This window comes from Sciurus carolinensis, chromosome 3 (assembly GCF_902686445.1).
Source record: "Sciurus carolinensis chromosome 3, mSciCar1.2, whole genome shotgun sequence".
Taxonomy (NCBI): Eukaryota; Metazoa; Chordata; class Mammalia; order Rodentia; family Sciuridae; genus Sciurus; species Sciurus carolinensis.
The window spans coordinates 1,665,616-1,693,182 of record NC_062215.1 but is presented as its reverse complement, the minus strand read 5'-3'; the positions used below and the strand labels follow the sequence as shown (position 1 = coordinate 1,693,182).

Sequence of the window (27,567 nt, the reverse complement as noted above, 5' to 3'; positions counted from 1 at the left end):
GACACCCTGCAGCCCAGACTCTGCCTGCCTTCTCCTCCCCCAGTGGTCCCTCCATCTGAACTGGGAATGACCTCGGCCTGTTGCCCTACCTGCCTGCAGCACAGAAGGCTCCCTGTCTCTGACCAGGTGCCCCAACTGTCGGAGACCATGCCACAAACCCCCTAGGCCTTTCTAGCCCATGTCCAGTAGCTGCCATGGCTCCGCTGCCCTGCGTGAAACTGGCTGCTCTCAGCCCCTGCCCGCAACCCGCCCTGAGCCATTGCTTCCTGGGCAGTCTCAAGCCCTGCCCAGCAGCACCCCCGGTCCCTGGCTCTTGACCTTGGCTGGCCTCACACTACTGCAGGGAGCAGACCTGCCACGTGGTCCTCACCTCAGCTCTTCTCTGTTCCCATGAGCCACTGGGTGTCCTGCTTCGTCCCCAGTGCTGAGGACCCCTCCCCAGGTCCCATGCTGCCTGTGGCCCACACCCCCATGTCTCCTGCTCAGCCACCCTCTGCAGCTCCTTGAGGGCTGGGGGATTCTGTCCTGGGATGCTCCAAACCAAGATGTGGTTCAGCCTTGCTGCGTAGATGGTTAGGGGACCCTCTAAGTATGGATTTCCTCAGGGGCTGCAGTGGGCTACCTCCTTGGGTGACCTTGGGTTCAAGGTCAGAGGGCTAGAGGGCTGGTGCATCCCCCAGGGGCAGGTCAAGCCCAGGCAGCAGGCTTCCTGCAAGAAGTGGGGTCAGTGGGTCCCTGTTTACCCATAGTCCACAGTAGGAGCTAAGGTGGAGTTGGAGCGTGTCCCTAGAACATTCCAAGAGCCTAGAAGACTGGTTAGGCAGCTGAGCCCGCCAGGGAGGCCTGCGTGTGTCCTCTCAGTGAAGGAGAGCCCAGGGGCCACAGTTGAGCACCAGCACGTGCAATCCCCTTCACACTCGCACACGCCATCTGGAGCTGTGGCCCTGGTCCCCATAGCCTGGAGCACCAAGGACGCAAAGCCACACCCTCCTCAGAGGTTTCTTTTCTCACTTGCCTGGGCCTGTTCCAGCTGTGGGCAGGTGCAGAGCAAGGACAGGGTGGCCTCTGTGTCCCTGAGGGAGTGGGAGCGTTGCTGGCCACGCCTCTCTCACACTGGGAGAGCTCTGGTCTCCGGTTGCCGAGCAGCGCTGGGGCATGTGCTGGGCACCTGCGCCCTCTAGCGGGCGCCAGGCCCTGTGAAGATCCGGGAGGGAAGGCTCAGCGCTGCCTGCAGGGCCTGGCTGCAGGCGGCCTGGTCCAGACCCGTGGAGGTCCCTGTGCACAGGACCCTAGAGCAGACCTTCACTTCACACCTGTGGCTTACCATCCTGCGTCCCCTCTCCATGCTTATGCCCACGATAGCATCCCAGGGCAGATGCCAGGCTCGAGCCCTTGAAGGGAATAGGAACAGCGAGCCCCACACTGTTGTGTCCAGCAGCCGGGCCTGACCAGAGCTGGACTCTCCCTTTCCAGGGTCAACTTCCTCTCCTGCCTCAGTGGTTCTGTTTCCTTAGTAGGGCGTGGGCTGCCCATGAAGGAGCTGCTTGTCCTGTGGCTGGCTGTGTGAGCCCCGCTCACGGGGAGGCCCTCCCAGGCTGGGCCTTGGCCGGTTCTCACCCCGAAGCTCTCCAGCTGCACAGCGTATGGGAGTGCACCAGGCCCTGTCAGCCGTGGACGGACACACACCTTCCCTTACTTAGTGTTGTGCGATGCCGAGGGTCAGGGTGCCTGGGTGGCCTGTCTTGCCCTGGTGAAGAACAACCTCAGTACCAGCAAGGAGACCACCTGCAGCCCGATGGTGCTCAGGCGCCTCTGGGCTCTGCGTCCGCACAGCCTATGGCTGCCCCTGAGTCGTCCTGTCCTGCTTCTTCCACTGCAGGGCAAGGAGCTGTTGGCCCAGAAACTGCCACTGTGGCAGCAGGCCTGTGCTGACCCCAACAAGATCCCGGATCGTGCCGTCCAGCTGATGCAGCAAATGGCCAGCAGCAACGGTTCCATCCTCCCCAGCGCCCTGTCAGCCTCCAAGTCCAACCTGGTCATCTCAGACCCAATTCCTGGGGCCAAGCCCCTGCCAGTGCCCCCTGAACTGGCCCCGTTTGTGGGGGTGAGTCCTGGACCTCTTGGGGTGTACGGATGTGGGGGGGGCCCTTTGCTTGGGGCATGGCATCTCGTGGCTGCCCTTTCTCTGAGGGACACCCAGTGCGCCAAGCCCAGGGCCCTGCTGGAGCGCAGAGGGCTGTCCCAGCTGCTCCGGTGACGCTGCCTCCTCCTCTCCAGCGGATGTCTGCCCAGGAGAACGCGCCCATCGTGAATGGTGTCGCAGGCCCAGACAGTGAGGACTACAGCCCTTGGGCTGACCGCAAGGCTGCTCAGGCCAAGCCCCTGTCTCCCCCACAGTCGCAGAGCAAGCTCAGCGACTCCTACTCCAACACGCTCCCTGTGCGCAAGAGCGTGGCCCCGAAGAACAGCTACGCCACCAGTAAGGCCCCCCGGATGCTGGGCCGGGGTTCCCTGCCGTCGAGGGGGCAGGCCTGGGAGACCCAGAGCCCACCAGCGTGTGCTCACAGGGCGGTGGGGCGTGCGGGGGGCGTCGGGCCGAGAATGTGGCACCATATGCAAGGCAGAGCCCTGTCTCTGGACCTGGGAGGGCTCCCCTTCGCCACAGCAGCCCTGGCACGGAGCGCAGGGCACTCGGGCGCCCCAGCTTCTGCCACAGGCTCTGCCATGGATGGTGCCCTCACACCAGCCCCTGTTGCCCCAACAGCTGAGAACAAGACTCTCCCTCGCTCCAGCTCCATGGCAGCCGGCCTGGAGCGCAACGGCCGCATGCGGGTTAAAGCCATCTTCTCCCACGCGGCCGGCGACAATAGCACCCTGCTGAGCTTCAAGGAGGGCGATCTCATCACCCTGCTGGTGCCCGAGGCCCGTGATGGCTGGCACTATGGCGAGAGCGAAAAGACCAAGATGTGAGTGTCCAGTGGGGCGAGGACGGGTTCCAGGCAGCCTGGTTCCTTTAGCAAGCTCAGGGACGGTGCTGCCAGGTGCACTGGCAGTGCTGGTTTTTGTTTGGACGGTGGATGGTCCAGGTCCTATTTAGGTCCCGTGGACGCAGTGACCGAGGGCTCTCCCTGGTGGAGCGGCAGTCGGCACGGCTTGCTGCTGGCGGTTTTCATTTGTTGTAGTTGAAGGTGGACATGTGCCTTCACCTCATTCATTTATTTTTGTGGGGTGCTGGGGTGGAACCGCGCCTCACGGGTGCCAGGCGAGCTCTTTGTGGCTTTCCTCACTTATGGTCGCTCCACCAGGCCGCCGTCTTCCTGTGCCCAGGGAGTGGCGTCCTGGCACACATGTGCGGCGGCTCTCCTGGATCCCCGCGGCGAGGCGTGAGGTCTCCCAGACACGTGACAGACGGGGCGTGTCCAGCCGGAGACCCCAGCCATTGTGCGCCCCGTGCCAGGTCCCACAGCCCGTGCCGTCACAGGTGGCCCCTGTTCCAGAGAGGCTGGCCAGCATGCCACCCTTGCTCCCCATTCCTGGGTTTTTGTCCAGGTGTGTCCTTTGGCAAGAGGGAAGACATGGCCAGTGTGGCCTAACGCCCTGGCCCTGCTCCGGCCCGGTGGCAGCATGGCCCTGGCCCTGAGTCTCTGAGGAACGGGAGGTCCCATCTGCCCCTTGCAGTGGCTTCTCCGGTTCTGGAGCCAGTGGAGGCAGGGCAAGGGGCTGTGTGGCGGGTGCGTGCGGCACAGCCATGCTGGATCTTGCAGGCCCTGCCGGGCCTCCTGCTGGAGGTGGCTGGCCCATCGCCCCATCAGGTGGGCATGGGGCAGCTTGCCCTTGGGGCCAAGCATGGACCCAGCACCAGCAGGGCTGAGAGCAGTCAGGCACGGCCAGACTGGGGACGGGTGGGCTTGGAGTTCGAAGGTGACGGGCAGGGCCCGGGGCGCCCCTCCCCTGCTGGCTGAAGACCTGCAGAGGCAGCGTGGCCCACTCACGGGGCTTCCCTTCCAGGCGGGGCTGGTTCCCCTTCTCTTACACCCGGGTCTTGGACAGTGACGGCAGTGACAGGTTGCACATGAGGTGAGCGCGCTGCCCTGGTTGACCAGGAGAGGGAGGACGGAGCTGGGCTGAGCCCCGCTTCTCCACCTCCACAGATCCTACCGTGCGGGTGGAGCCGGTGAGGCGGGCAGGGTGGGCCGCGAGCTGTTCCAGCTCCCAGGTGTTCTGGGTGGGAGGGCACTGGGACCACATGGGTCCTTGGCTGATTCACCATGGGAGGGGCCCCCCCCTTTTGTCTTTTGGGGCAGGGAGGCCAGAAGGGAAAGGCCCACTGGGTCAGCATGGCTGCAGCTGGGACAGCCTAGAAGGGCCCAGTGAGAGAGTGCCTCCTGAAGACACCACAGCCCCTGCTGGGCTCCTGGGTGGCTGTGGGGTTGGGCTGCCTGGCCATCTCTGAGTCCTGCACCCCCGCAGCCTACAGCAGGGCAAGAGCAGCAGCACCGGCAACCTCCTGGACAAGGATGACCTGGCCATCCCGCCCCCTGACTACGGCACGTCCTCCCGGGCCTTCCCTACCCAGACAGCTGGTACCTTCAAGCAGAGACCCTACAGTGTGGCCGTGCCTGCCTTCTCCCAGGTGAGTGCCAGGGCCTCTGCTGGCATCCCCGTGTCAGTCTCCCCTGAGGGGCAGGGTGCCTGGTGCTGGGCAGCGCCTGGGTCTCCTGTTCTGCAGGCCTGGGTGAGGCCTCCGTGGCCACACACCTGGCAGGTGACCACTGGTGCCAGGCCCACACAGTGGCCCTCATCCAGCCTTGGCTGCTCGCTGCCCTGCCTTGGCCTGGCTGTGGTAACTGGGCTGAGGGTGGCTGGCCTCAAGGATGTCCTGGCCCCCAGCACTGCTCAGGAGGACCTGGGGGTCAGGGAGGAGCAAGTTCCCAGGAGCCCCCGAGAGTTCAGTTGATCCCAGGAGCAGCTGCTGCTGCCTAGACTCTCGGGATGTGACCAGAACCATCCAGTGTGGCCCTGGAGGGTGGTGCCATGTAGTATGGAGGCCAGAGGGTGCCTGTTGAGGCCGTGGGGCAGAGCCTATGGGCTGCTGGCTCCAACAGGGCGTCTGTGCGGTTGTGGACGAAGGCCCATCCTGGGGCTCTTCTGCTTGGTACCCTGAAGAGCAGCTGCCGGCTGTGGCCTTGAGGTCAGAGAGGGCATGGCAGTGTTCCTCTGGATCCAGCTTCAGGGCTGAGCACAGGCAGCCTGAGAGGCTGCCCGGGTGTCCGCACCCTGTGGGTCCCTGTCCAGAGTGACAGGCTATGGGAAGTCCTGCTGGAGGTGAGCGAGGCGGGCTTGGTTGGCAGCCCTGGGGCCCATGGGGCCTTAGCTTAGGCCACATGAGCACCTGCCATGGACTGGCCTGGTGGGAGCCAGGCCAGAACCTTCTGGAGAAGGCGAGGCTGGAGCCTGTGCTTGGAGCATGTGGCAACAGCAGGAGGCCCGTCCCTCCTGGACGCAGGCATGGGCCTTGAGCACAGGCCAGTCTCCAGGCAGGGAGGCACCCACATGTACCTGTGGTATCTGGGTTTGGGTCAGGTTTGGGAGAGTCAAAGAAGGGAGGCTACCCACCAATGGAGGGCATTGCATGTGCCAACACCCTTTGATGTTCAGCTATCAGACCAGGCTGTGGGGGAAGAGGCAGCTGTCCACAGCCACCCCAGGCCCACCCCAGGGTGTGCCCACCTGGACAGTGTTGCCTCCCCAGGATCCAGGCGTTTCCTAGAAGCTGTGGATGGGGGCTCAGAGGGACGAATGGCCTTCCTGGTGGGCCTGGCCATGTATCCGTCTCCCCCACACTGACCTCTGCCAGCATAAATGCCCCCACCTCAGTCACACCGACCCCAGGGCTAGCCAGCTGCATGGCACTTGCTTAAGGTCTGGCCTCCTGGTGAGGCCTCTCTGCCTCCCCTTTTCTTCCCACCTGAGCAGCCGGGTTCCTTCTGAGCCTTGGTCTCAGGAAGGCCCCTGTTGTGTGAGGGCATTGTATGTGCCAACAGCTCACATTCTAGGAGGCCACTAGCCAGATGAGGAGGTGTCCCAGTTAATTTGGAAGGTCCTATGTCACCATGGGGAACCAAGGGCTCCAGAATGCCCTCCAATCACTACAGCCAGAGGTGGTGAAGAAGAGGTGGGCCTGCAGAGCTGTCTGAACCTGGGCAGAGAAGTCCCTGCGGTCAGTGCCAGGGGCCTGTGTCCCCAGCCTGACTGCTATGCCTTCCCTCCCCAGGGCCTGGAGGACTACGGGGCACGGTCCGTGAGCAGGTAAGGGCTCTAGACTGGCTCTTGAGACTGGGTTGGGTATGCCAGTGACTCGGCGGGTGCTGGGCCCTCGCGGTGGCCCTTCCTCCCTGCCAAGCCCAGCTGGGCCCTGAGCCTCCACCACGTAGTTCCCTTCTTGGCTCTGCCCCTTCTCCCCAGCATCCGGCTGGCCCTGTCCACCTCCGCAGGGCCAGAGAAGACTGCCTGCATGCCTTCCAGACTCCTGAGGCCTGGGGCTGCCGCCACCTCTGTCCCCGCGGGGCACATTTGTGCCCTGGCTTCTCCGTTGCCCGCTCCGGAGGTGGTGCGCGGGCTGCTGGCCAGCTGGAGCTGCTGGAGAGGGCTGCCGTGGGCAGGGGACCTGCCGCCTCTGCTAGTGATGGTGAGCACCTGGGCAGCTGTCCTGTGCTTTGTTCCACAGTGGCAGTGGCACGCTGGTGTCCACAGTGTGAGGACGCTGACCACGGGCAGCTGCTCTGAAGAGCCCCCGCCTCCACCGTCCCCTCCTCCGCTCTCGTCGGTTTGTTCTTGGGTTTTTTTCCCACCTGCCCCCGCCTTTTGGTTGGTGACCCCAGACTCTGCAATCCCCCAGGGTCCATGGTGCTGCTCCCTGCGCCCCCTGCGCTCACGCCCCCACCCATGTGTCCCCAGCCTCGGGCAGAGACTGCCAGGTGGGGCCTGCTGGCCGGGTGGCGGGGCAGCGTCCTCAGGCGCTGCCCAGCCCCACGGTGTTCGCGACGCGCACCCTTTTGTGAGGCTCACCGAGGGCCAGGTCTAGAGTTCAGAGAAAAAGAAAAATCTTAAAAAAAAAAAAAAAAAAAAAAAAAAAAAAAAGATGAAAAACAGGAAAAAGGACTCTTTTTTTCCTGAAAAAAACAGATATGCATGGACTCTGGTGTACGTACTGTTATTCTGCATTTGACCCCGGCGCACTGGTGTCTTCTAGTACAGGGAGGGGCTCGGGTCCTGAGAGGCTCAGTCCCGGGGCTCCAGCCCCCCGGCCCCTTCTGAGGGCCACCCCAAGGAAGGGGGCTCATGCTGAGCTTGGGGGCCTCCTGAGGAAGCCGGCCACTCCTGTGAGGGAGGCCACAGCCCCAGGCCCGGCCCTGCCAGGCCACCAGACCAGGCAGGTGGCCTCTTTCCTTGGTGGACACTGCTGGACACGTGTACCCAGAGCAGAGTGTGCGTCTCGGTCGTGGGGGTGGTGTTGCCCCCACAGTGCCCTGGCAGGAGCAGGGCCCGGGCAGGCACTCTGGGCCGCACATGGACATTCCAAAGACCTCCAGAGACCACCCTACCCTGTTTTTTGGAAGCCATTTCCTTAACCAGCCTGTGAGGGAGTAGCAGCCACTTGGCCCCTAGAATGCAGGGGCAAGGTGTGCACAGCTGGCCTGGGAGGCTGCCCAAGGGGCTCTGGGCAGGCGCCTTGCGCCTCCTGCCATGGGGGACAGGCAGACCCTGTTTCCTCCTAAGCGCTCTCGTCCCTTTGTGTGTCTTGGTGACTTTAGAAGCAAGCACACTGGACTCAGTGGCTACTGGTTTTGTCTCTTCACACGTTGAATTCTGGGCGGCTGAGCCAAGGTGCAGCTGGCTGGGCCCTGCGGCCGCTGGGAGCCTTCACAAAGCTGTGGACATGCCTGTCTGAGGTGGTTTAGCCAGAGCCTCCCGCACACCTGCCGAGGACTGGGACACGGCTGGTAGTGTCTGGGCCGCGGCTCCAGGCAAGGCAGGCCCCACTGACGTAAGAGAAGCACAGCCAGAACTGGACCTGTGTAAAGAACCTTCCGTGTCCCACTTCTGCTAAAAGATTTCCAATCCAGGGGATTCCATGCGCAATGGATGAATGTAGACACAACACAGCAAAACTCGTATGAAGATGTAAAGTGCTGGAAATATTTTTTCCTTTTTCCTCTTCTTTTTTTTTTTAATCTGAATTGTGCCCTGTACTGCAGTTCACTGTTTGAATAAAAGTTTTATTTATTGCATCGAGTTGGATCTGGAGCCTCTTTCCAGCCCCTGGCAGGTGTCCAGGCTTTGTGAGCCAGGCCACACCTCCACGTGCCACCTGCAGCCTCTCCAGTGGGCTTTGCAGGGCACCTTGGGGTTGTTTGCCGAAAGGATCTAGGTTTGTGGAGAGTGCTGGCCCCTTTTGAGTCCAGTGCCAATTGCTGCCACCCTTCACTGGGCTCAGTGGTGGCACCTGGGGTGGTGGCGCACCAGGTGAGAGAGCAGGCCTGGTGGGGCCCAGGCAGGCTTTGGGCAGGCAGGGGCAGCCCTGCCCCCTGGCCACCCCTCAGCTTCCTCCAGACCTAAAGAGCAAGGCAGCCTGGCTCTGCCTGGCTCCAGGTGCCTGGCTCTGGGCTCCAGGATTCTGGGTTCCCTCCTGGCCTCCCCAGCCTTTCCGGCTCCCTACAAGAGTCCCTGACCCCTTGCAAACTCCCTCCAGCCCCACCATCTGAGCCTTGTGTTTCCTTGCAGTGCCGATGTGGAAGTGGCCAGATTTTGAGCCGCCTCTGACTAGTTAGTAAGTTGTCCTGGTCTTCTGTGCCTGTTGTCTGCATCTGCAGTGGCTCTGGAGGGACTCCCCCCAGCTGCCTTGCTCGGGCTCTGGGCCTGCCTTCCACTGGTTCCCTTCTGGGCTCCTGGGTCTCCCTTTTCCCTGGAGGCTTGTGGTTCTGTCCTGGCTGCCCTGCTGCTGCCCTCACTGTGCGCGGGGCTGCCTTGGCCTTCTATCTGTCCTCTCCTGCCCCTGCTGGGTGCTTCAGCACAATCACAGGGTGACCCTGGCAAGCAGCTGAGACTGACCACATAGCCCCAGCACGGGTCTTCCTCTGGAGGGGCGTGGTGAGCTCTGAGCCTGACCTGGCAGAACTGGGCCCAGGCTCAGGGTACTGGGGACAGGTGAGTCCAGGCCCTGCTGCCCACTGCCTACTGCCATAACTTTTCCAAGTCCTCTACCTCCTCACCTGGTCCCAAGACACCACCAGTCTGCCCAGAAGCAGCCCTCTGCCCCCACACAAGGCACCCGCCACCAGCCTCTAGCCCCTTCTCTGGTGACAGCTGCTGTGCCCTAGTGCTGGAAAAGTGAGTCCCCAGACAGGCGGCTGGGAGCAGGAGGGGTCTCCCTTCAGCCCTTGCATTGTGTCAGGTGACCCTGCTACGCATGCACCTCCCCACTGGGTGGGTCTTCCTGCTGCCCTCCCACGCCACACTGTAGGAGGGTGGTCTGTGAAACCAGGGCTTGCATCCCTTACCAAAGAGAGTGGCCACTGCCTCGCCAGTGGTCACTGCAGCATGTCCCAGCCTGGGGCAGACGGACCACTCGGGCAGTCCTGGACCCTTGCTTCTCTGGGACTGACTTTCTGTTGGGAGTGGCAGCATGAGTTGTGGAGGATGCTGTGGGAAAATGCTCCTGAGACCTGGGGACAGGAACGCCTTGGTTGGCTTGGTTGACCCTGGCGTGCCACTTTCCTGCCTGTCTCGAGAGCCTCCCCAACCTCACTGCCCCAGGGCTCCGGGCCTGCTGGTGGCCAGACTATCCTCACCTGAGGGTCCAGGAGGCTGGAGTGCCTCTACCTGGACCCACGTCCCTGGACTAAGAGACCAGGGAACAGTTGGGCATCGGGGTGCCAGTGTGCCAGCAGCCCAGCACCACACCACGGCACATAGGGCCATCTCCTGGTGGCAGTCCGCCTGGTCTTTCAGCTCCCCTGGGCAGGGGTCAAAAGCCATCTGCAGTTGGTCGACAAGTGCCCTCCTGCCCAGGATAGGGGCTTGGCATGAGAATGGAGAGGCAAATACCAGGGCACCACCCACACTCTTGTTCTGCAGTGGCCTGGGGCACACTCTAGGGAGGGACTCCAGGGCCTGGCAGGTGGCGCACACCTTAATCCCAGAACCTGGGAGGCTGAGACAGGAGGATTGCAAGTTTGAGGCCAGTTTCAGCAACTTAGGGCTGGGGACGTGGCTCAGTGGCGGAAGCCCCCGGGTTCAATGCCTGGCACCAGGACTTCACGAGTGCTGCCACTGAGGACAGACACGCAGGCGGAGCTCGGAGCGCGGCCTGGCGCTCCAGGTGACTGCAGCCTCTGCTCAGAATCCCCGTTGCTCATGCGAGTGTTTGGCTCAGAAGATGATCTGATGACCCTGAAGTCCACGCTGCTCCTGAGTTTTATGAGCCTGGAATTCAAGCCATGTGGCTGCAGGGAGAGACTTTTCTAAGTTCCTGGTCACAGTGTCCTTCACAAGCAGCTGCCAGTGTCCCAGCCTGTGGGCAGCCAGACCATTCAGGCAAGTCCTGGAGCCTCAGCTGCAAGATGACCTCTGCCGTGGTGGCCCCACCCTGCCATTCACCTCTCGGCCCTGCCTGGGCAGTCCTGATCCATCCTGGGAGAGGGTGCCATTGCATGTGCAAAAACCCCAGTCATTCCTGTGTCCCCAGGCCAGTGTGCCCAGCCCCTGTGGCTGTCCTGACTGGGCATGCTCCTTCTCCATTCCTTCTACTCTTGGACATTTCTTGGTGACTCTCCCTTGCAGGCCACACACTAGCTGGATCTGTCTCTGGAGGTTCTTTGTTGCTTGTCCACCAGCAGTGTTCACAAGAGAGTGTCTCTTCCCTTGCGGACAATGTCCATGGGATCTGCTACTGGCACACACACAGGGAGACTTGGCATGGCCTTGGGCTCAGTGTCAGGCCCCAACCTCCAAGGAGTCACCCCGGCTAGCTCCCCAGGGTCACTCAGGAGCATCTGTTCTTCCAGCTCCTGGAGGTGGTGGCCCTCCTCTTGGCATGGGTCTGTGGTCTTGGGGAAGCTGGCCCAGGGCCCTGGCCCTCCCACCACATTAGGTGAGATGACAGAGCTCAGGGTCCCAAGGCCCTGGTTCCCTGGACGCTCAGTGTGGATGGCTCCGCTGTGTGAGGGAGCAGGAAGGAGTGGGTTAGAGTGGAGACCCTGGCAGAGGGCTCTCCAGGTCTGAGCGCCTGCGTCCATCCTGACTGGTGCCGTCTTTTGGCGAGAGCTTGGTGTGCGTTGACTTGGGGCGAGAATGAGGTGCTTCCTGCGGACGACTCAGCCGTTCTGCCCTGGGCACTTGTCTGGAGTCACCCTCCAGCTCTGGCATCTGGGGCAGTTCTGCCCGTTCCTCTGCCCGGTCGCAGACCCTCCTTAGAAAGTTCTGTCCCTGCTGCAAGTCTCCCCAAGCCCTGCTGGCCTTGGAGCTCCTCTCCAGGAGCTGGAGTGGACCATGGGTAGGCCTGACCACCTCCAGGCCTGCAGCAGGCCCTGCCGACAGCAGTGGGATCCTCTGTCGTCTGGCCACCAGGCTTCAGTGCGAAGAGAAGCCCAGCACTGGGCAGGCCCAGAGGCTGGCCTCTAAACCTTGAGCTGTGAGCCTCCAAGCCACGTGGGCCTGTCTCCTCCTCCCATCTTTTCCAAGCCTCACGGTGTTTCGGATTTGTAGAAAACATGAAGTCCTTGGGAAAGCATAGGGAGATGCCCCTGCCCTCAGGCGTTCTCCTGGGCATGCCGGACGGAGTGCTTGCCTGCAGGCCTGCTGCTGGCTCACCCAGGCTCCCGAGGACCCAGCCGGGCCAGAGGTGACCCCACTCCAGGTAACGGCTCCAGGGCCCAGCCCACTTCCCAGGAGCACAGCCCTGTGCCTGTGAGTCCGTGTTCGTGCACCATCTGTGCTGTCCCTGTGGAGCTACCTGACCCCCAGCTGCCGCCCCGCGCTGCCCCAGCCTGGGCGGGTCCTCTCCAGCCCAACAGGGACTGTGAAGAGGAGGGGCTCCCAGGGGACCAGGCTGGTGCTGTGCCCTCTGTGCTCATCTCGTTCCATCTCCACTTCTTGTCTCTTGAGTCCTCTTTGTACATCAGCTGCGGCCACGGGGCACTGGGGAGGGAACCCGCCACCCAGCCAAGGAAGGGTCAGGCCTTGGCAGGGGCCACCACGCCCACCCCAGCCCGTAGATGCCAGCACACTCGTGTCTGTGTGTCTGCCTGTCTGCAGTGTCTCCAGCAGGACGCCTGCATGCCTGGGCCAGCTCGTGTGTCCTGCCACGCTGTGTCCTGTGTGTGGATGGGCCATCAGCCCAGCTACTCCGCAGGCTTGTCTGGTGTGGGGGCTCACCTGATTGTACCCCCTGGAGCTGGGTTATAGTTGCCCCACCACCACACCACTCTGGGAGAGTTGCCAGTTTGAAGTGGGGGTGCCCTGCCCAGAGCATGTGGGGTGAGCAGAGGGTGGCTGCACCAGGGGTCAGCAGGCTTTGCAGAGAGTGCCTGGCCCTGGCCCCAGCACCCGCTTTGTCCACGGCTCTTAGTTCTGAGGTGGACTGTTGGAGTCCCTGCTGGGAGTCCCAGGGCAGTTTGGGTGGCGTGGCTTGCTCAGAGCACCTGCCAAACTGAAACCATTCTTCTCTCCTCAGGAATCCCTTTGCCAACGTCCAGCTGAAGCCGACGGTGACCAATGATCGGTCTGCTCCCCTCCTCAGCTGACAGCCACCTACATCGCCACCCTCTGCCCCCACCCACATAACTATCTGTCACCACTTGTGAGTTCCTGTTGGGAGGACCAACGCCCAAGCCCCCTTCAGCCTCTGAATCTTGGCTGCTCCTGGGGTTGGTGGCCCCTGGACAAGGCTGACCAGGAAGCGACCTTGAGAACCCTAGGCCTGCTGATCCTGCCATGGCTTTGGCAGAGGCTGGTCCTCTGAGGGCAGACACCTCTGGCCCCCGGCGGTGAGCCCTGGTGCCCCTGGTCGCAGGAGGAGCATCAGCTGTGGACAGAAGGGCGCTGCTCCTGCTGCCCGCACCCAAGCTGGTCAATAAGTGAGCCGCCCCACCTGTGCCAGGCCTGACTGGGCCTGTGGGGTGGGCCCTGTTCTCCAGAGCCATCCATCTCAGCACATAGCTTCCCCGGGGCTCTGCCCTGCTTCCGCCCTGCCCGAGCCCCACTTCCCATCCAGAACTGCTCCTGGCAGTGTGCCTGCTGGCTGGTAGGGTCCCGAACTCTACCTGGGACTCCTGGGTGGGACTCCCCCAGCTGTTTCCTATAGGGGCTGGGCCGGACACAGGGCTTCAAAACTCCTGAGCAGAGCTCGTTCCCCACAGCTCTCCAGGGAGGCTCTGCAGCTCCTGGCTCGCTGCACTGCCTCCATGCTGCGCAGGAGGCTGGCACCCGTGCTCAGGGGGCACGTGTGGACTGAGAGAACCATAGCCTCGCTGCTCCAAAGTCTGCCTGCCTCTTCCACCCACTGCTGGGCCCGGGGACCGCCCTAGGGAGGTCTGGGATCCACCCTCCTCACCCAGGAAGAGTGGGCTGCAGGGGTCTCCCTGCCCTGGCAGTGCAGCAGGTCGCCTGGGTGTGCCTCCTAGCCCCCAGCCAGCTGGCAGCGGGTCCCCTCAGGCATGCCCAGGGCTTTGTCTGCAGACACCACAGAAGACACTGAGCACAAGATTGTTTTTTTTCTTAGCATGGTTTCTCTTAAAAAAACAAAAAAGAACAAGAAAATCATTGCACCAGCTTCCAAAGCCTCAAACTAATTAAAAAAAAAAAAAAAATCACACACACAAACTCAACATCCCTTCCCCACCCCCAAAGCAACAATAAACTTTACATCTCTTTGGCAACAATAACTTAGAATCATCCCATTTCCATTCACTCCAGCAACCGCGGTTACAAAAATACTCCCTGTGCTGCCTGTGTCCCCCAGCCCTGCCTCTTCCCCGACGTCCCTGTGGCAGGAGCCCCCACTCTCTCCTGGCTGCAGGGCCTGGGGCCAGGCGCTGTCCCAAGGAGGGGAGCTACCTGCCCTGGCTCTAGAACAGGGCCAGTAGTGGGGTGAGGCCTGGAAGCCCCTCTTGGCCTCTCTGGCAGCCCAGACCCTGTGGGGAGGGGCTTATGGGTGGAGGCAGTGAAGGGAAACAGTCACTCGGAGATAAGGACATTGGAAACACTGAGCCCAGGGGCCTGTTCTTGCACCAAACAAACCCAGACCCAGGTGGAAGGGCACAGGAAGATTTGAAGGCCTGACCTCATCTGGGGGTCAGGCCTTGCCTGGCTGAGGACATGAACATCCTGTGAACACAGGAAGGAAACCAGCCAGGCAAGGCATGCAGGCCTGTGGCCAAGGGTAGGTCCCCAGGCCCAAGGCCAACAGCAGCGGCCAGGCAGAGGGTGGCTGCAGTGGGGCCACCCAGGCCCAGGGTGTGGGCCTCTCTCAAGTGTGCATATGTGTATGTAGAGACACCCATTGGCCCACAGGCATCCCCGGGGGCTGACAGCAAACCCTCCTCAGGGTCACTTTCTGCCCCCAGGGCAGCACTAGCGACCATGCACAGCCAGTCCTACTGTCCACGCTGAAGAAGGGCCTCCACCTGCTCCTCCAGCAGCAGGCACCATGGGCACTGGAGTCTGCTGCCGCCAGGACCACAGTCCCTACTCATTCCTGGTCACCATCCTCGCTGCTGCCTGGGTAGGACGGCAGGGGCTCCAGTGACGCCAGCCTTCACAGTGCAGCTGCCTGGGTCTCAAGCCTCAGGGCAACCAGCCCCAGCACTTGCTGCAGGGCCTGCAAAGAGCGGGTGCCACATGAGCACACGGAGAGATGCCCCAGTTCGCTCCCCCAGAGTCCCCCCAGGCCCCTCCCCTGCAGGTCTGGGCCCAGGTGGGCCTGTTTCTCTTCGCACCACCTCAGGCCCAGCAGTGCTCAGCAAATGCCCTCCAAGTCCTCCAGCAGATGGGAAAACAGGCCTGGGTAGGAGGGGGTGCCCCTGGTAATCTGCCTGTCTGTACTGGGATGGTGGCAGGCCCTTGCCTCAAGGCTGTAGCCATAGGTGGGGACCGCTGTTGGGGCTGGGTCTGTCTGAGGGATGAGAGGCAGGCGGGGAGGCTTCTGGGAAGAGGTAGGCTTTGAGGGAAGCCTAGCAGGATCTGAGGAAACCTGTCAAGCAAGTGACACCTGGCAGTGCAGGCAGGGGTAGGCTAGGGCCCTTCCTCCAAGTAGGGCACCACCTGAGCACCAAAGGCCTTAGATGTGGCCACCCTGGTAGAGAGCCTGCAGGGGTTTCTGGCAAGAACCCCGCCACCTGAGATGACTAGCAGGTAGGGATGGGCAGGCCTTAGGTGAGGGTGTCCTAGCAGGGCAGGTTCTGGTGGCAGAGGCTACAGGGGATTTGGGGGATCCAGGGTCAAGCAGGGGAAAGTTGGGTAGGGTGCTCAGTGTCCAGCGGCCTGCTGTGGAGGGAGAAGGCAGAAGCCTGAGAGTGGGGCGGGTCCAGGGGCCCAGACACCCGTCGGCTCGGTCTGGGCAGGCCGCTGCTAAGGGACAGGGCAGACAGGCGACATGCAACGTCCCTCCCTGCTGCCGCGTCGCGCTGCCGCACCGCGCCTCACCTCCCACGGACTGGGCGTCCGAGTCCGACACGTGCGTGATGGAGAAGCGGGACGGGGGCGCGGGCGACACGGTGAAGCGCGAGAAGGACGTGTGCGCGGCCGGCGTGGGGGATGCGGCCAGTGCGGGAGCGGCCGGGTCCAGCGCGGTCGCCGCCGCCGCCGCCTTGGCGGGCGCCAGCGGGAAGCCGTCGTCCCACTCGAATCGGCCGCCTGCAAGCCGGCGCCGCGTCACTGGCGTCCCTCGCGCCCGAGGAGGGCCTGGCCCCGCCCCTGACGCCACGGCCCCGCCCCGCCCCGGGCGGCCCCGCCCTTGACGCCACGGCCCCGCCCCCGGCTCACCGTCCTGGGCCGACGAGCAGTCGCGCGAGCTGTCGTCCTGTCGCGGCCGTCCGGGGGCGCTGGGCGAGCCGGGGCTGCCCTCCAGAAACGCGGGAGGCGACTCCTTCGCGCCGGGGAAGGGCTCCCCGAGCTCCCGGGTGGGGCTCTCCTAGAGGGACGGAGAACCACGTGGCTCTTGCCAGGAGCCGCGGCGACTCTCACCCTCCCCCCGCGCCTCATGCCAGCTCAGACGCCGGTGGCGGCTACCCACCTGGTCAAAGAGGTAGACGGTGACGTCGTCGAAGAAGGACACAGCCTTCTTCTTTCGCTCCAGGTCTTCGCAGAAGGCCTCGGACAGCAGACTGGGCATCTTGAGCAGGCTGCGCAGGTTGCGCGTGCTCTGGCTCTCAGCCACCACCACTGGCACGGCGGGGGACTCGTCCTCGCTGTCCTCGCTGGGCTCCTGGATGCTGTAGCAGCGGAGCTCTTCGTCAGACTCGTCGCTGTCTTCGCTGTCCTCTTCCTCCTCCTCTGACCGGCCCTCCAATGCCCCAACGTGGCCAGGCAGTGTTAAGCAGAGCGGGTTTCTGGAGGTGCCTGAGCCCCCTGTCCGCCCCAGTGGGGACCACAGTCCTGGGGTCCTCTGGAGCTCTGCTCCTTCTCCTTCTGAGCTCAGTGGGACTGGGGTCAGCAGGAAAAACTTAGAGTGACTGGGGCTGGGCACAATCTGCCTCTCCGATGGATCTTGGGACCCAGGAGGCTCTGCCTGGGAACCACCGGGGCAGGCACCTGGCTCCTCACAAGGTGGCAGCGCCTCCTTGTGGCCAGTGCCTGGTGCCTCCTGGAGCACCCCTGGCTGGGGAGAAGGCTGTACAGATGGCCCAGGTCTCTGTGGACTCTTGAGGTCTGGATCTAGCCCTACGCCCTGGACCTCACTGCACTTCTGGGGGCCCACAGAGGGCTCAGACTCAGTGTCCAGGTCTGAGAAGTATGCAGAGTCTCTGTAGGGGTTCTTCTCACTGAGGCTTCCCAGGGAGGCCGGCAGCATGTCAGGTCCCTCACTCCCACCTTCGGAGGCCAGCTCCCCAAAGGCCCCAGGGACACTTGACTCATGGGCCTCCTTGAGCACAAACTCAGGGGACTCATAGTTCTCAGTGTCATAGCCACTGTCCAGGGCACGGGGCTGCCCACCAGGGATGCCAGTGGCTGATGGGCTGAAGACCTCACAGCCACCATCACTGGCTGAGGACGGGATGTCCAGCGAGTCCAGGGAGTCAGGGGTCCCCACCTGCTTCTGCAGAGATCGGAAGGCCGGCACTATATCTGGCTTCTCAGCCTGGGGGCCATCGCTAGACAAGTCAGTAAAGACACCTGAAGTGGCCTCAGTTGTGTCTTCCTCCTCACTACTGGGTGCCTCCTGTGCGGCAGAGCTGCTGCTGCTGTCCAGAGTTGGGACTGGCTCAGGAACCGTTACCTGGCTGCTGGTAGCGGGCGTGGGTGAGGCAGGAAGGGCATCAGGGGCGCTGGCCTCCTCTGAAGGAAGTGGGGCTCCTTCATGGGATGGGGAGGGGATGGAAGGAAGGGGCAGTTGGGGTCCAGCAGAGCCCTCAGCCTCCTGGGCAAGCTTGGGTTCTGCCTGAGGGTTGTCACCGCCACTTATCGCTGTCTCTGTGCAGGGGGAAATGACCTGGCACAGATGAGGTGGACTGATGTGTCCGCCTGGCTCCTGGCCCAGGGAGGCTGTCTGTGGCCCAAGCAGAGGCTCCCTGGGGTCTTCCTGGTCCCGGGGTTGGCCCAGCTCAGGGGAGGCCCTTGGGGTCTGGTTTGGGCTGAGGCAGTGGTCTGTGCAGCTGCCCACATGGCCTGGGTCCCAGGAATCTGGGTCACGGCTGCCACTGTTGTTGTTGGCTGAAGTGTTGGAGCTCCAGTGTCCACGCTGGGCAGCCCTTTGTGCCTCAGCCTCCCCCAGCTCCTCCGGTCCAGGAGATGGCCGGGCCCTGGAGCTCCCCAGTGGGGATACTCCCAGTGGGTCCTCAAAGAATGGCGGGCAAAATGCGGCTACACCCCAGTCTGCATCCTCTGCTTGCATGGAGGCCCCGGGAGAGGGTGCGAACGAGGGGGAGGGCGGATCCCGGGCCCGGCTGCTGCTCTGGTAGTGAGTGCAGCGGCCCCTGGGGCCTTCGGCCGGTGGTGCGTGGCCCAGCAGCGGCTCCATGGCCAGCGAGGCAGCAGTGCTACCTTCGGAGTCGTCGTCTTGGTCTGCGGCAGCGCGGGGGCTGGGGGCGCAGTCAGCACAGTCAGGATCGTGGCCGGCGGCAGGCGCAGCCTCCTCCAAGCGAATGAAGTACTCGCTACCCAGAGAGGGGCTGTGCGCGCTGAGTACAGGCACCACGCCCGGCGGCGCGCCGTCGGGGGCGCACAGCTCCTGCAGGCGCGCGGTGCGGCCCGGGCTCGGCGCGCCCCCCGTCGGCGGGAAGGCGTCGGCGCCGCGACCGGCCTCCCATTTGTACTCAAAGTTGAGGCCGCGGCTTGTCTCGGTCACTGTCAGCACGTCGTCGCCGTCCGCGTGGAAGCCGTCGCCTGCGAACTGCTCCAGCAGTGGGAAGGACGAGGCGGCGGCGAGCTCCGAAGCACCGCTCAGCGCTGGGCCCACTGCGCCCAGCCCGGGGCCTGCGCCGCCCCCGCCTGGCCGCAGCGAGCGCCAGCGCCGCTCGAACTCCTCTTCCGCTTCCGTGGCGCCCTTGGCGCACAAGTAGGACAGCAACAGGTGCACCTCCTCGGCCGTGGGCCGCTGCTCGGGCTGCAGCCAGCAGAACTGCATCACCTCGTACCTGCCGGGAGGCCCCATGGGTGGACCCGGCCATGCCAGCCCCCCACGTGGAAGTTGTTCTCCTGACTCAGCGACTTGAGGGCAGTGAAGGGCCGCCCACTTACTTCCCCCACACCCCAACCCAAGAAGCCAGCAGTTTGAGGGTAGATCCCCCTTTCCTGATTACAGGGTGCAGAGGCCCCAGGGGAGGTCAGAGGGTGGGGCCAGGGAGAGCTGGAACCCCAACAGTTGTTTTGAGCCACCTGTGCCCTGGGACTTAGAGCACTCCCCACTCTGAGCCCCTGTACAGGGACGTAGGTCCTCACCAGCGGTCAGACAAGGTCAGCTGCAACTGGGGCTTGGGCAGCTTGAGCTGCTGCTCCCGCACGGCGTAAGCCAGCACCTGCCGGTCTGAGTGGTGGGGGTAGGGCTGTGCACCCAACTCGAAGAGCTCCCAGATGGTCACACCCAGGGACCTGCGGGGCAGACCACTGTGAGATGGGGCTGGGCATGCCACACAGGACCCACGGACGCCTCAGGGGCATCTCCATCATCCTGCCAGCCACTGCGGAAAGAGCTCAGTACCACCCCGCTCCCAAGAACAGATCATGCCACCCTGGCCAGGACAAGATCAGCATCCAGGATGCCTAGCGAGCAAGAGCCAGATTGCTCTTGCAACCTATAATCCAGTCAATTTGTCCACTCACTCATTCACTGGAAGGAGGGCATGCAGCCCAGGCAGACCCCGCTGGCCCTGGGGAACTGAGGCTGAGAGAGGAATAAGCCCACTCCAACATGGGTAGGGCTGGGGTAAACAGCAGGAGTGCCCGGGGCAGGCAGGGCTGGAGGGAGCAACTCAGGGTCCCTTCCAGTGGGCCATGGCTTCACCTGGCTCTTTCAGACCCAGGAAGCTGGGGAGTAAAGGACAGTTATTCTGGCAATGGAGAAGTTGCTGACCTAGGTCAAAGCCCTGTGACTGGGGACCCTAGCCAGAGTGCAGTGGTTTGGGCACCAGGAAGGGACACCTGAGTATAGGGAATGGGAGATGGAGTGTCCACAATGGGGCATGGTTCAAGGGCCTAGGGGAGGCCCCCTAAAAGTTCGGGAAGGGTGACTGGTCCATGGGTGCAGGCTCTGACTGTCACCAGGAGGGAGACAGAAGCAGAGGCTGGGCCAGCCAGGAATGGGCACCCTGGTGGCAGGAGACAGCCCCAGGAACTGTGAAAGCTGACACTTTTCAAGTCCCCGGAGCAGCTCAGCCCTGTCCCTCTGAAGGCTGCTGTGCCAGGATGGAAAGAATGGCCACTGCCTGGCTGGGCAGGGGGCTCAGCACGGGGCTTCCAGGAGGCAGTCCTGGGAGACCCCAGCCCTACTCCTCTCTGCTCCTCCACCCAGCACGGCTGACCTCCACTCCCCAAAGGAAGCCAGCAGCCCACCCAGACCTCCCCAGGGGCACAGGTGTGACTCAGGCCCCACATCCCACGAGGACAGACAACCTGTGACTACTACCTGTAGTGGCATTTCGATCTTAATGTGCCTTCGACTGTTAGGTTGAATGTCAGCCCAGCACCTTGACTCCCTCCACCAGCATGGGGTTCCCACCCACTACACCCGCCCAGTCCTCTGGCATTTGCAGCTACAGGTGGCACTGGCTCCCAATGACCTCCTGAGGCCAGTATGGCAGACACACACATGCTGGCTCACCCTAGACTCTCCTGCAGTGGCTGGCTTGCACCCACCCACAAAAGATGCGGGATGGCTAGATGGCTGCGGGGCAACCCATCAGGCCGCAAAGCCAATGTCCGTCCTTTCTCTCTCTATTTTTTAATGGGGGATTGAACATGGTTCACTTCTACTACTGAGCTACATCCCTGGTCCTTTATTTAGACGGGATCTCACTAGCTTGCTGAGGGTCTTGCTGCGTTGCCAAGGCTCGCCTTGAACTTGCTATCTTCCTGCCTCAGCCTCCAGAGTTACTGGGATGGCAGGCACCCTTTGTTTTTGCTAGAGGCCTCATCTGAGCCCCAGGCAGCCCGAGGCTGAGCCTGGACAGGGGAGTCCCGTCCTCCTGAGCCACCTGGCTGCTGGGGAGGTGTACTCACCACACGTTGCTGGTCTTGGTCTGGTCAACCACCAGCAGGTTCCCGTGCACTTCATCCACCAGCTCGGGTGCGATCCAGCGCAGGGGCACCCACAGCTGGTCAGCAGTCACAAAGTAGTCTTCCTGTGGGCCCACAGGGAGGGTCAGCCCTGCCAGGCGGCAGCTCCCTGCAGGCCCCGCCCCACCCGACTTACCCTGTACTTGCAGTGAGACAGGCCGTAGTCGCCAATCTTCACCGCCAGGTCAGCTGTGAGCAGGCAGCTTCGCAGGGCCAGGTCGCTGTGGGGTGGGAGGCAGGGTCAACTGGGTATGCTGGGCTGGGGGCCTTGAGCACTGAGGGTCCTCTGCCCACAACTGGACAGCTCACCCCAAGGGTGTCCTGGGCTCACCCAGCAGGTAGGCAGGAAGAGGTGTCTGAGAGGCTACCCACGAGGGGTACACCATGCTTACCCAGAGCCCTGGCCCCAACCCTGCGCTGGGCACTCTAGAAAGCCCACATGGACAGGGCCTCGAAAGTGACTATGCAGATGAAGAAAATGAGGCCCAGAGAGGGCTAGGACATGTCCAAGGGTCCCCAGTGAAGGCACTGCCCAGCCAGCACTAGCACCCAGCTCCCAGCCCCTTCTACCCTTCTGGGGTACCTCTGCTGGCCTGCCCTGCAGTGGACCTTAGGCCACAGAGAGCCTGCTGTGGTCTGCAGCTTGCCTCCTGGGACCACCACCCTCCCGGCATGAACACAGCACTGCCCCAGCTCTCTGGGAGCTGAGACTCCATGGAGCGTCCCAGGGCATCCTGCCAGTGGCCAGAGCCCATGTTTCAGAGCCTGGTCCTGCCCTGCTGAGGCCCCAGGGCAGGGTGCAGCATGCAGGTCACCTAGAGTGACCTCCACCCCAGTGACTGGGCCCGGTGGCGTTTTACCCTCCTGCCTGGCTGGGGGCTGTGTGGGTGTCTGGGGACAGGCAATCAAGCAGTATGTGGTGGGGGGCACCCTCCACATTGCAGCTGTGCCAAGGACCCGGTGGGGATGGAGCAGCCCGGCCTGTCCCTATCCCAGGAGGCCCGTGTCTGTGTGCCGGGGACCACTGCAGAGGAGCCAGGCGTCCTGGGCCACAGCTGGGGCCTGGGGTGGGAGCAGCGGGGCAGGCGCAGCGGGGTCAGGAGCTGGCAGCTGCCCTCTTCAACAAAATCACTGATGCTGGAGTTGCCTGTGTCACCACTCAGCACCAGGATATTGTTGGGGAGGACGGCCCATGCGGCATCCGGGGCTGGCAGGGCCACTCGTCCATCGCCACTTCTTCCAGCACGTCCCCCAGTCTGGGGGACATCCTGGCCTGTCTTTCTGACTGCTGAGGCAGGACGGGGCCTCCCTACTACCAGGGCCCAGCTAAGCCCTTCCTTTTTGTCTTGATGGAGACAGGCTGAGGCCCCTGGGTGTTGCTGACCACCTCTGGGACAGAGCACAGGCCAGCTGGATCATATACATTTCTTTCAGTGGACCTGCTACAAAGCAGGTTTCAAATCCCATCCTCCTGGTTTAGAAAGTCTAGTAAACCCTCACGCGGTAGCTGTTCAATGCAACAGAAGTTGCCCAGGGACGCCTCAAAAGGCCCAGGAAGAGGAACCACCAGGCGAGGGGGCTGGGCACAGAGAAAACCCATCCAAGGGTCGAGACGGACCCGGCCAGCTCTGCCCCACCTGCCCTCACCTGTGCACGTAGTTGTTTCGATGCAGGTGCAACACGCCACAGGCCACCTCACAGGCCATGCGCTGCAAGGTCAGGGGGTCGGGTGCCATGGACTCAGGCACCCGGCAGCTCCGCAGGTAACCCTTGAGATCCCCCTGCCAAGAGGGAGCACAAACGGTCACCTGCCAGCTGGGAAGTGACCGCCAGTGCAGGCCTGTGCCCTGCTCCAGGCAGCCCCATGCCCACCCCCTGACCCCTCCCATGCTGGGATGCAGGTCGGAGCCCTGAGCCAGGGCTGCCTATCAGCCACAAGGTGGCAACCCAGAGGAGCACTGCACCCACAGCAGCTGGCCCTCGGCGGCCAGGACCAAGCTGTTTCTGGAGAGGGGCCAACCAGGATGACCCACAGGTGACCCATCACCAAATGCGTTCTCTGCACTGGCCCAGCCAACTGGCCCTGTGGAGTCCCTAGGGCCAGCTCCCTTTGGACGGTCGAGACCACGAGCCTGAATGGATGTGCTCACTGCCACATGAGCCAGGATTGGCTGACTGGCAGCCCCCGAGTGCTGCACAGTCCAGCTCCCAGAAGCCCCGGTGCCGGGAGTCCAGACCCCGGCGCATGAGGCCTGCGTCCTGCCAGAGGCCAACTCTGCCACAGGCAGCCTCAGTACAGCACACCTCAGCCCAGGGCTGGAGCTGTGCACATGCACAGGGGCCCAGGGGACAGTGTGCAGGCCGGGGACAGAGTCTGCCCGGGGAGGTGGCCTTTCCCAGGCTCTCACGATCACAAATGAGGAAGGGTCGAGAGCCCCGTGGCTGGCCAGGACCTTGTGCTACCCCACCCCCCAGGCTGCTCTGAGGAGCCCAGGCAGATGGGAAGCCCCCAGGGACACGGGAGCCTCAGCCCCAAGCCCACACTGTCCTGAGCCCCCACAGCCATCCCTAGTGCTGGGGTCACCCTCTCTGTGCATGCACCTCTGGGAGCTGGTTCAGCAGGGCCTCCTGGGGCAGCACTGTCCACCGGTAGGGCAAGAAGGGACCCGACTCAACAAGGCCCACCCCCATCTGGCAGCGGAGGGCTGGGGAGGGGGACAGCCACTCACCAGCGGGCAGAGCTCCATCACCAGCAGGTACGGCGTCACCTCGGCGCACTGGGCCAGGCACTGGAGCAGGTTGCTGTGCTGCAGGGCCCTGCAAGAGCCCACAGGCCTCCCTGACGCACGGGGCAGGCGGGGCGGGCACGGAGCTCGCTCTCCTTACAGGGGCCTCCCCGGCTGGCGGCGCCCCCGCCAGCCCTCTGCCCGGGGCACCCACCTGTAGGGCTGCGCCTCCTCCAGGAACTGCACCTGCTCCCGCACGCTGGCGCTGGCCTTCAGCTCCTTCACCACCACCTGGGTGCTGCTGGCTCCGGAGTGGACCTCGCCCAGGAACACCTGCCGGGCACGCCCGTCACCCTCCCCTCCCGGAGCCCTGCTCTCAGGCCTCTTCCTCCACCCGTCCTCCCTTTGCTCCTCCTCTGCAGAGTGGGCTTTGGAATCCTGTGACTGGAACGTTCTCAGCACTGTCTGTTCCCCCAGGCCCTGGCTTTCTGGCTCTCTGGGGTCCACAGTGAGAGAGGGACCCAGGCGCTCCATCCAGGCTGTCAGGAGGAAGCTGGGGCCACGTGGCTGCTCCGCTCCCGGTGGTTCCTAGGAGGAGCAGACTGCCCCTGCCGCTCCCACCCGCCAGCCGCCAGTGCTCTCACCTTCCCGAACCAGCCGTGGCCGATCTCCTTCAGGTACAGGAGGCTGTGCCGACCCAGGTCCGTGGACTTGAGGAGCTGCACTGTAACGGGCCAGGGGCTCAGGCCCCGCTCCCCACTCCCCCACCCACCCCCTGCCCCCAGGCCTGTCCTGGGGAGCTACCTGGAGTGTCCCAGCACCAGCCACATAGGGCACAGGCCAAACCTGGGGGCCGCCATTAGGGGCCAGGGTCTCTCAGGAGCAGGGCCAGTTGCTGCCCAGGGGAGCCGTGGATCTGCAAGCTCCAGCCAGGCATTTCTCCAGGGAGGCCTGGGGAACGGCCGCCTGCAGCCACCAGGACAAAGCAGGCCGGAGACAACAGGCCCTGGAGCCGGACCGGCTGCACAGGCAACACCAAGCCGGTGGGATGGCTGGGGCAGGAGGCTCATGCTGGGGCAGGAGGCCTGGGGAGGGCACCAGAGCAGCCGCCCCACCCCTACTGCAAGCTGGCATCCGTCACCAGGAACACCAAAGGCTCCTTTGTTGGGGGCTGCTTGGCACAGCCCCGTACGGGATACACTGGACCCATTCTCCCTGAAGGCCAGGCTGGATGAGGTCAGCGGGCAGGAGGGTCAGTGTGGGTCCGGGAAGAAGGGCCAGGGCTAGCTGCACCCACTCATGCCCCAACAGATTCCCCAAATTCTGCTCCCACGCCAGCGGTCTGGAGGGCAGGGCAGGGCAGGGCTAAGCCTAGCTGCCAGCAGAGCCCAGAGCCCAGAGAACGTTGACTTGATGCGGACTTTGCAAGGGGGCCATGGTTCCTGGTCTAGGGCTTTTCACCTGCAGCCCAGTCTGTCTGGACACTCCCTCCCACCTTGGGGTCTCAGGACCTACTTGTCCCTGTGCAAGCTCAGGGGTCCTGGTCATAGACACAGGGCCAGCCACAGAGGCAGGAGGCCAGGAGTGGGGGCGGGGGTGAGCAGGCCTGAGCCATGCTCCTCTGCCATCTTGGGACAGGTGGCCCTGGATGCCCACGTTTCTAATCTCAGACCCCCAGCCTTATCCCGTCTCTCCCCTCTCTGGAAGCAGAGTGCTCCCGGGTGGTCCCTGTTCCTTTCTGCACAGGGCTCAGGAACCCCACAGTATCCGGGAGCCTTGGGGGGTGGGGACATACATGGAGCCCTGGGCCCAGGCTGGAGGCTGGAGGCCTGTCTAGGTCTGTTCTGCAGACCCAGGTCCACGCTTTGAACCCTCAGCCTGGGGTGAAGGCCAGGTGTGGTCGGAAGCACCAAAGGCAAGACCACAGGGCACAGCCCAGGGCACATGGTGGGCTTCTCACCCCAGAAGCCCGCCTCCATACCCACAGAGCCCCCTGGGTCCAGCAGGGCTCCCTGGCCTGACATCCCTTCCCTCAGTGTTCCTGGAGGTCCTAGGGTAGGCAGCCAGGGGACAGCCAGTGGCTGGACCTCCCAGGCAGAGGGGCCTGAGAGCTGACTGCCATGGAGGCAGGTGGCTGGAGGCCAGGGACCCCATCCCTGCCCAGGACAGAACTAGGTTCCGGAGCCTCTGCCATTTACCATCCCCTCTGGAGTCCAGCCCCATGTCTGCTCCTGTGGTAGGCAGCAAGGGGGACTGGCTCCAGGAGGAGGAGAGAGGGGACATGCACCACTCCCAGCCTGACCGAGAGAGGCACAAACAAGAAGAGATCCTGCCGAGCCTGCACCCTCCCACCCACCTCCCACCACCCCACTCCAGACCCCAGGGAAAGGCAGCTCTTGGCCCCACCCACAGAGCCCCACAAGAGCCCCTGGCCTGGGAGCAGGCACAGCAGAGTCCAGCCTCCTGCAAGGTGGGGGCCCAAGGAGGTCGGAATCTGGGGTCAAGCATTCTGGAGACAGCAGAGAAGGGTGTCCACCCCGGGAACAGAGAGCTCGGCCACCCTGCCCACATCACCACCCCTGTGCATAGCAGCCCCCAGGTATGAAGTGGCAGGTAGGGCTGTCCCCAAACCTGTAGACAACTGGCCCCCTTCGGCCACAGTCCAGCTTATCGAGGAGCCAGCGAGCCCTGGGCTGCACACCCCATGTGGCCCTGTGCGTCCCCACCCCTGCAGCTGGGTCTTCAGGCTTCCCCAGAGGACCTGCGTCCGACACCAAGACGCAGGTGAGGGAGGGTGGTGAGCCCGTCCCCTCGCCCTACCTGTCCCACTCACCTGAGCGGCCGGGCTGCTTGGCCATGGGCAGAGAGACCTCCGTGAGGGGCAAGACGTACACATCGGGCCCGTTCTGCGCCGCCGCTGCTGGGGAGCCCTGCGCCGAGCAGTCCGCCACACACTCCTCCCCCTCGGCATTCTCAAACTCCTGCGGGTGGGCCGCCCGTGAGCTGGGCTCCAGGAGGCCCGAGCAGAGGTGCGGCAGGGCTCAGGCCCTCCCCAGAGCGGGGCAGCTGACCCCCAGTCGGGGCCCCACCCCTGCGCCCTGGACGGCTCCTTCCCATCTCCTCGTGCAGAGCCCTGCCCCCAGTCCTGTGCTGCCCAGATGCCCCAGGAGGACCCAAGGCAAAGCTAAAGCCACAGCGTCCAGCCTCCACCAAGGGACGGCGAGCCCCAGCCACCTGAGCCAGCCTCCGCTTACAGAAGGAGCTGCAGGCAGAGCCCAGGGATAGAGGTGGGGGACAGCCTCCCTGGCCATCCAGAGACAACGCCTCAGCTAGCCCTGCCCCAGAAGTCCCTCACCCCTGGGTCCTGCAGTGGTCCCCTCTGCCTTGGGGCAGCCTGGAGACAGGGGGTACATCACCCTCCCCTGCCACCCAAGTCATCTGGGAGAAGCAACGAAGTGTCCCCCCGTCCCTGGCCAGGCAAGAAGCAATGAGTCTGGCAACCTTCACCCCAGAGGGGCAGCCTGGCCCACTGCCCCTCAGCGGGCAGGCAGCCCCTGGCCTTCACCTGGCTGTACTGCTCTCTGGGACCTCCAGGGCCTGACACTGGGCAGCACCAGGCAGTCACTCCTGGCCAGGGGCTATTTTGAAATGCAGCTGCCCCAGCTGTCTGTGGAGGACCCCAGGTCCAGAGCATATTCCTAAGGACAGCCAAAGTCTCTGGGCACCTCCAGGCGGGACTTAAAACAAGTGCTCACCAAGTAATAACGGCACGTCCCTATGCACACGGCACGCCCATCCCAGCCACACTGTCCCCCCAGCAGCCCCCAGTGCCCAGCAGGAAGAGATGAGTGGG

General features: G+C 63.6%; 2 protein-coding genes across 13 annotated transcripts in view; one reads left to right on the top strand and one right to left on the bottom strand.

The window, feature by feature from the left end:
- Baiap2 (BAR/IMD domain containing adaptor protein 2) overlaps window positions 1-13,892 on the top strand; it is a 64,137-nt gene extending 50,245 nt beyond the window's left edge. Inside the window, exons 8-15 of one of the 6 annotated variants that reach the window (XR_007107692.1) lie at window positions 1,880-2,104; window positions 2,278-2,479; window positions 2,765-2,966; window positions 4,009-4,077; window positions 4,471-4,633; window positions 6,275-6,309; window positions 6,728-6,826; window positions 12,734-13,892. Coding sequence is in view for 4 of the 6 variants with exons in the window: in XM_047544545.1 (XP_047400501.1) it covers window positions 1,880-2,104; window positions 2,278-2,479; window positions 2,765-2,966; window positions 4,009-4,077; window positions 4,471-4,633; window positions 6,275-6,309; window positions 12,734-12,803 (966 nt within the window). In the remaining 2 variants the exon portion in view is untranslated. Of the gene's footprint in view, window positions 1-1,879; window positions 2,105-2,277; window positions 2,480-2,764; window positions 2,967-4,008; window positions 4,078-4,470; window positions 4,634-6,274; window positions 6,310-6,727; window positions 7,107-8,784; window positions 8,831-12,733 lie in introns of those variants that run through there. The other 5 variants (XR_007107691.1, XM_047544548.1, XM_047544547.1 and 2 more) reach the window with 5 other exon arrangements.
- Window positions 13,516-27,567, bottom strand: part of Aatk (apoptosis associated tyrosine kinase) — a 34,218-nt gene continuing 20,166 nt past the window's right edge. For all 7 annotated transcript variants that reach the window (XM_047544538.1, XM_047544540.1, XM_047544543.1 and 4 more), the window contains 12 exons: window positions 26,548-26,695; window positions 24,359-24,438; window positions 23,929-24,047; window positions 23,718-23,805; window positions 22,636-22,769; window positions 21,125-21,209; window positions 20,932-21,053; window positions 19,156-19,305; window positions 16,292-18,851; window positions 16,042-16,189; window positions 15,703-15,912; window positions 13,516-14,878 (listed from right to left, as the gene is read on the bottom strand). In XM_047544538.1, coding sequence (XP_047400494.1) covers window positions 14,838-14,878; window positions 15,703-15,912; window positions 16,042-16,189; window positions 16,292-18,851; window positions 19,156-19,305; window positions 20,932-21,053; window positions 21,125-21,209; window positions 22,636-22,769; window positions 23,718-23,805; window positions 23,929-24,047; window positions 24,359-24,438; window positions 26,548-26,695 — 3,885 coding nt within the window. In that variant the 3' untranslated portion in view covers window positions 13,516-14,837. The remainder of the gene's footprint in view (window positions 14,879-15,702; window positions 15,913-16,041; window positions 16,190-16,291; window positions 18,852-19,155; window positions 19,306-20,931; window positions 21,054-21,124; window positions 21,210-22,635; window positions 22,770-23,717; window positions 23,806-23,928; window positions 24,048-24,358; window positions 24,439-26,547; window positions 26,696-27,567) is intronic.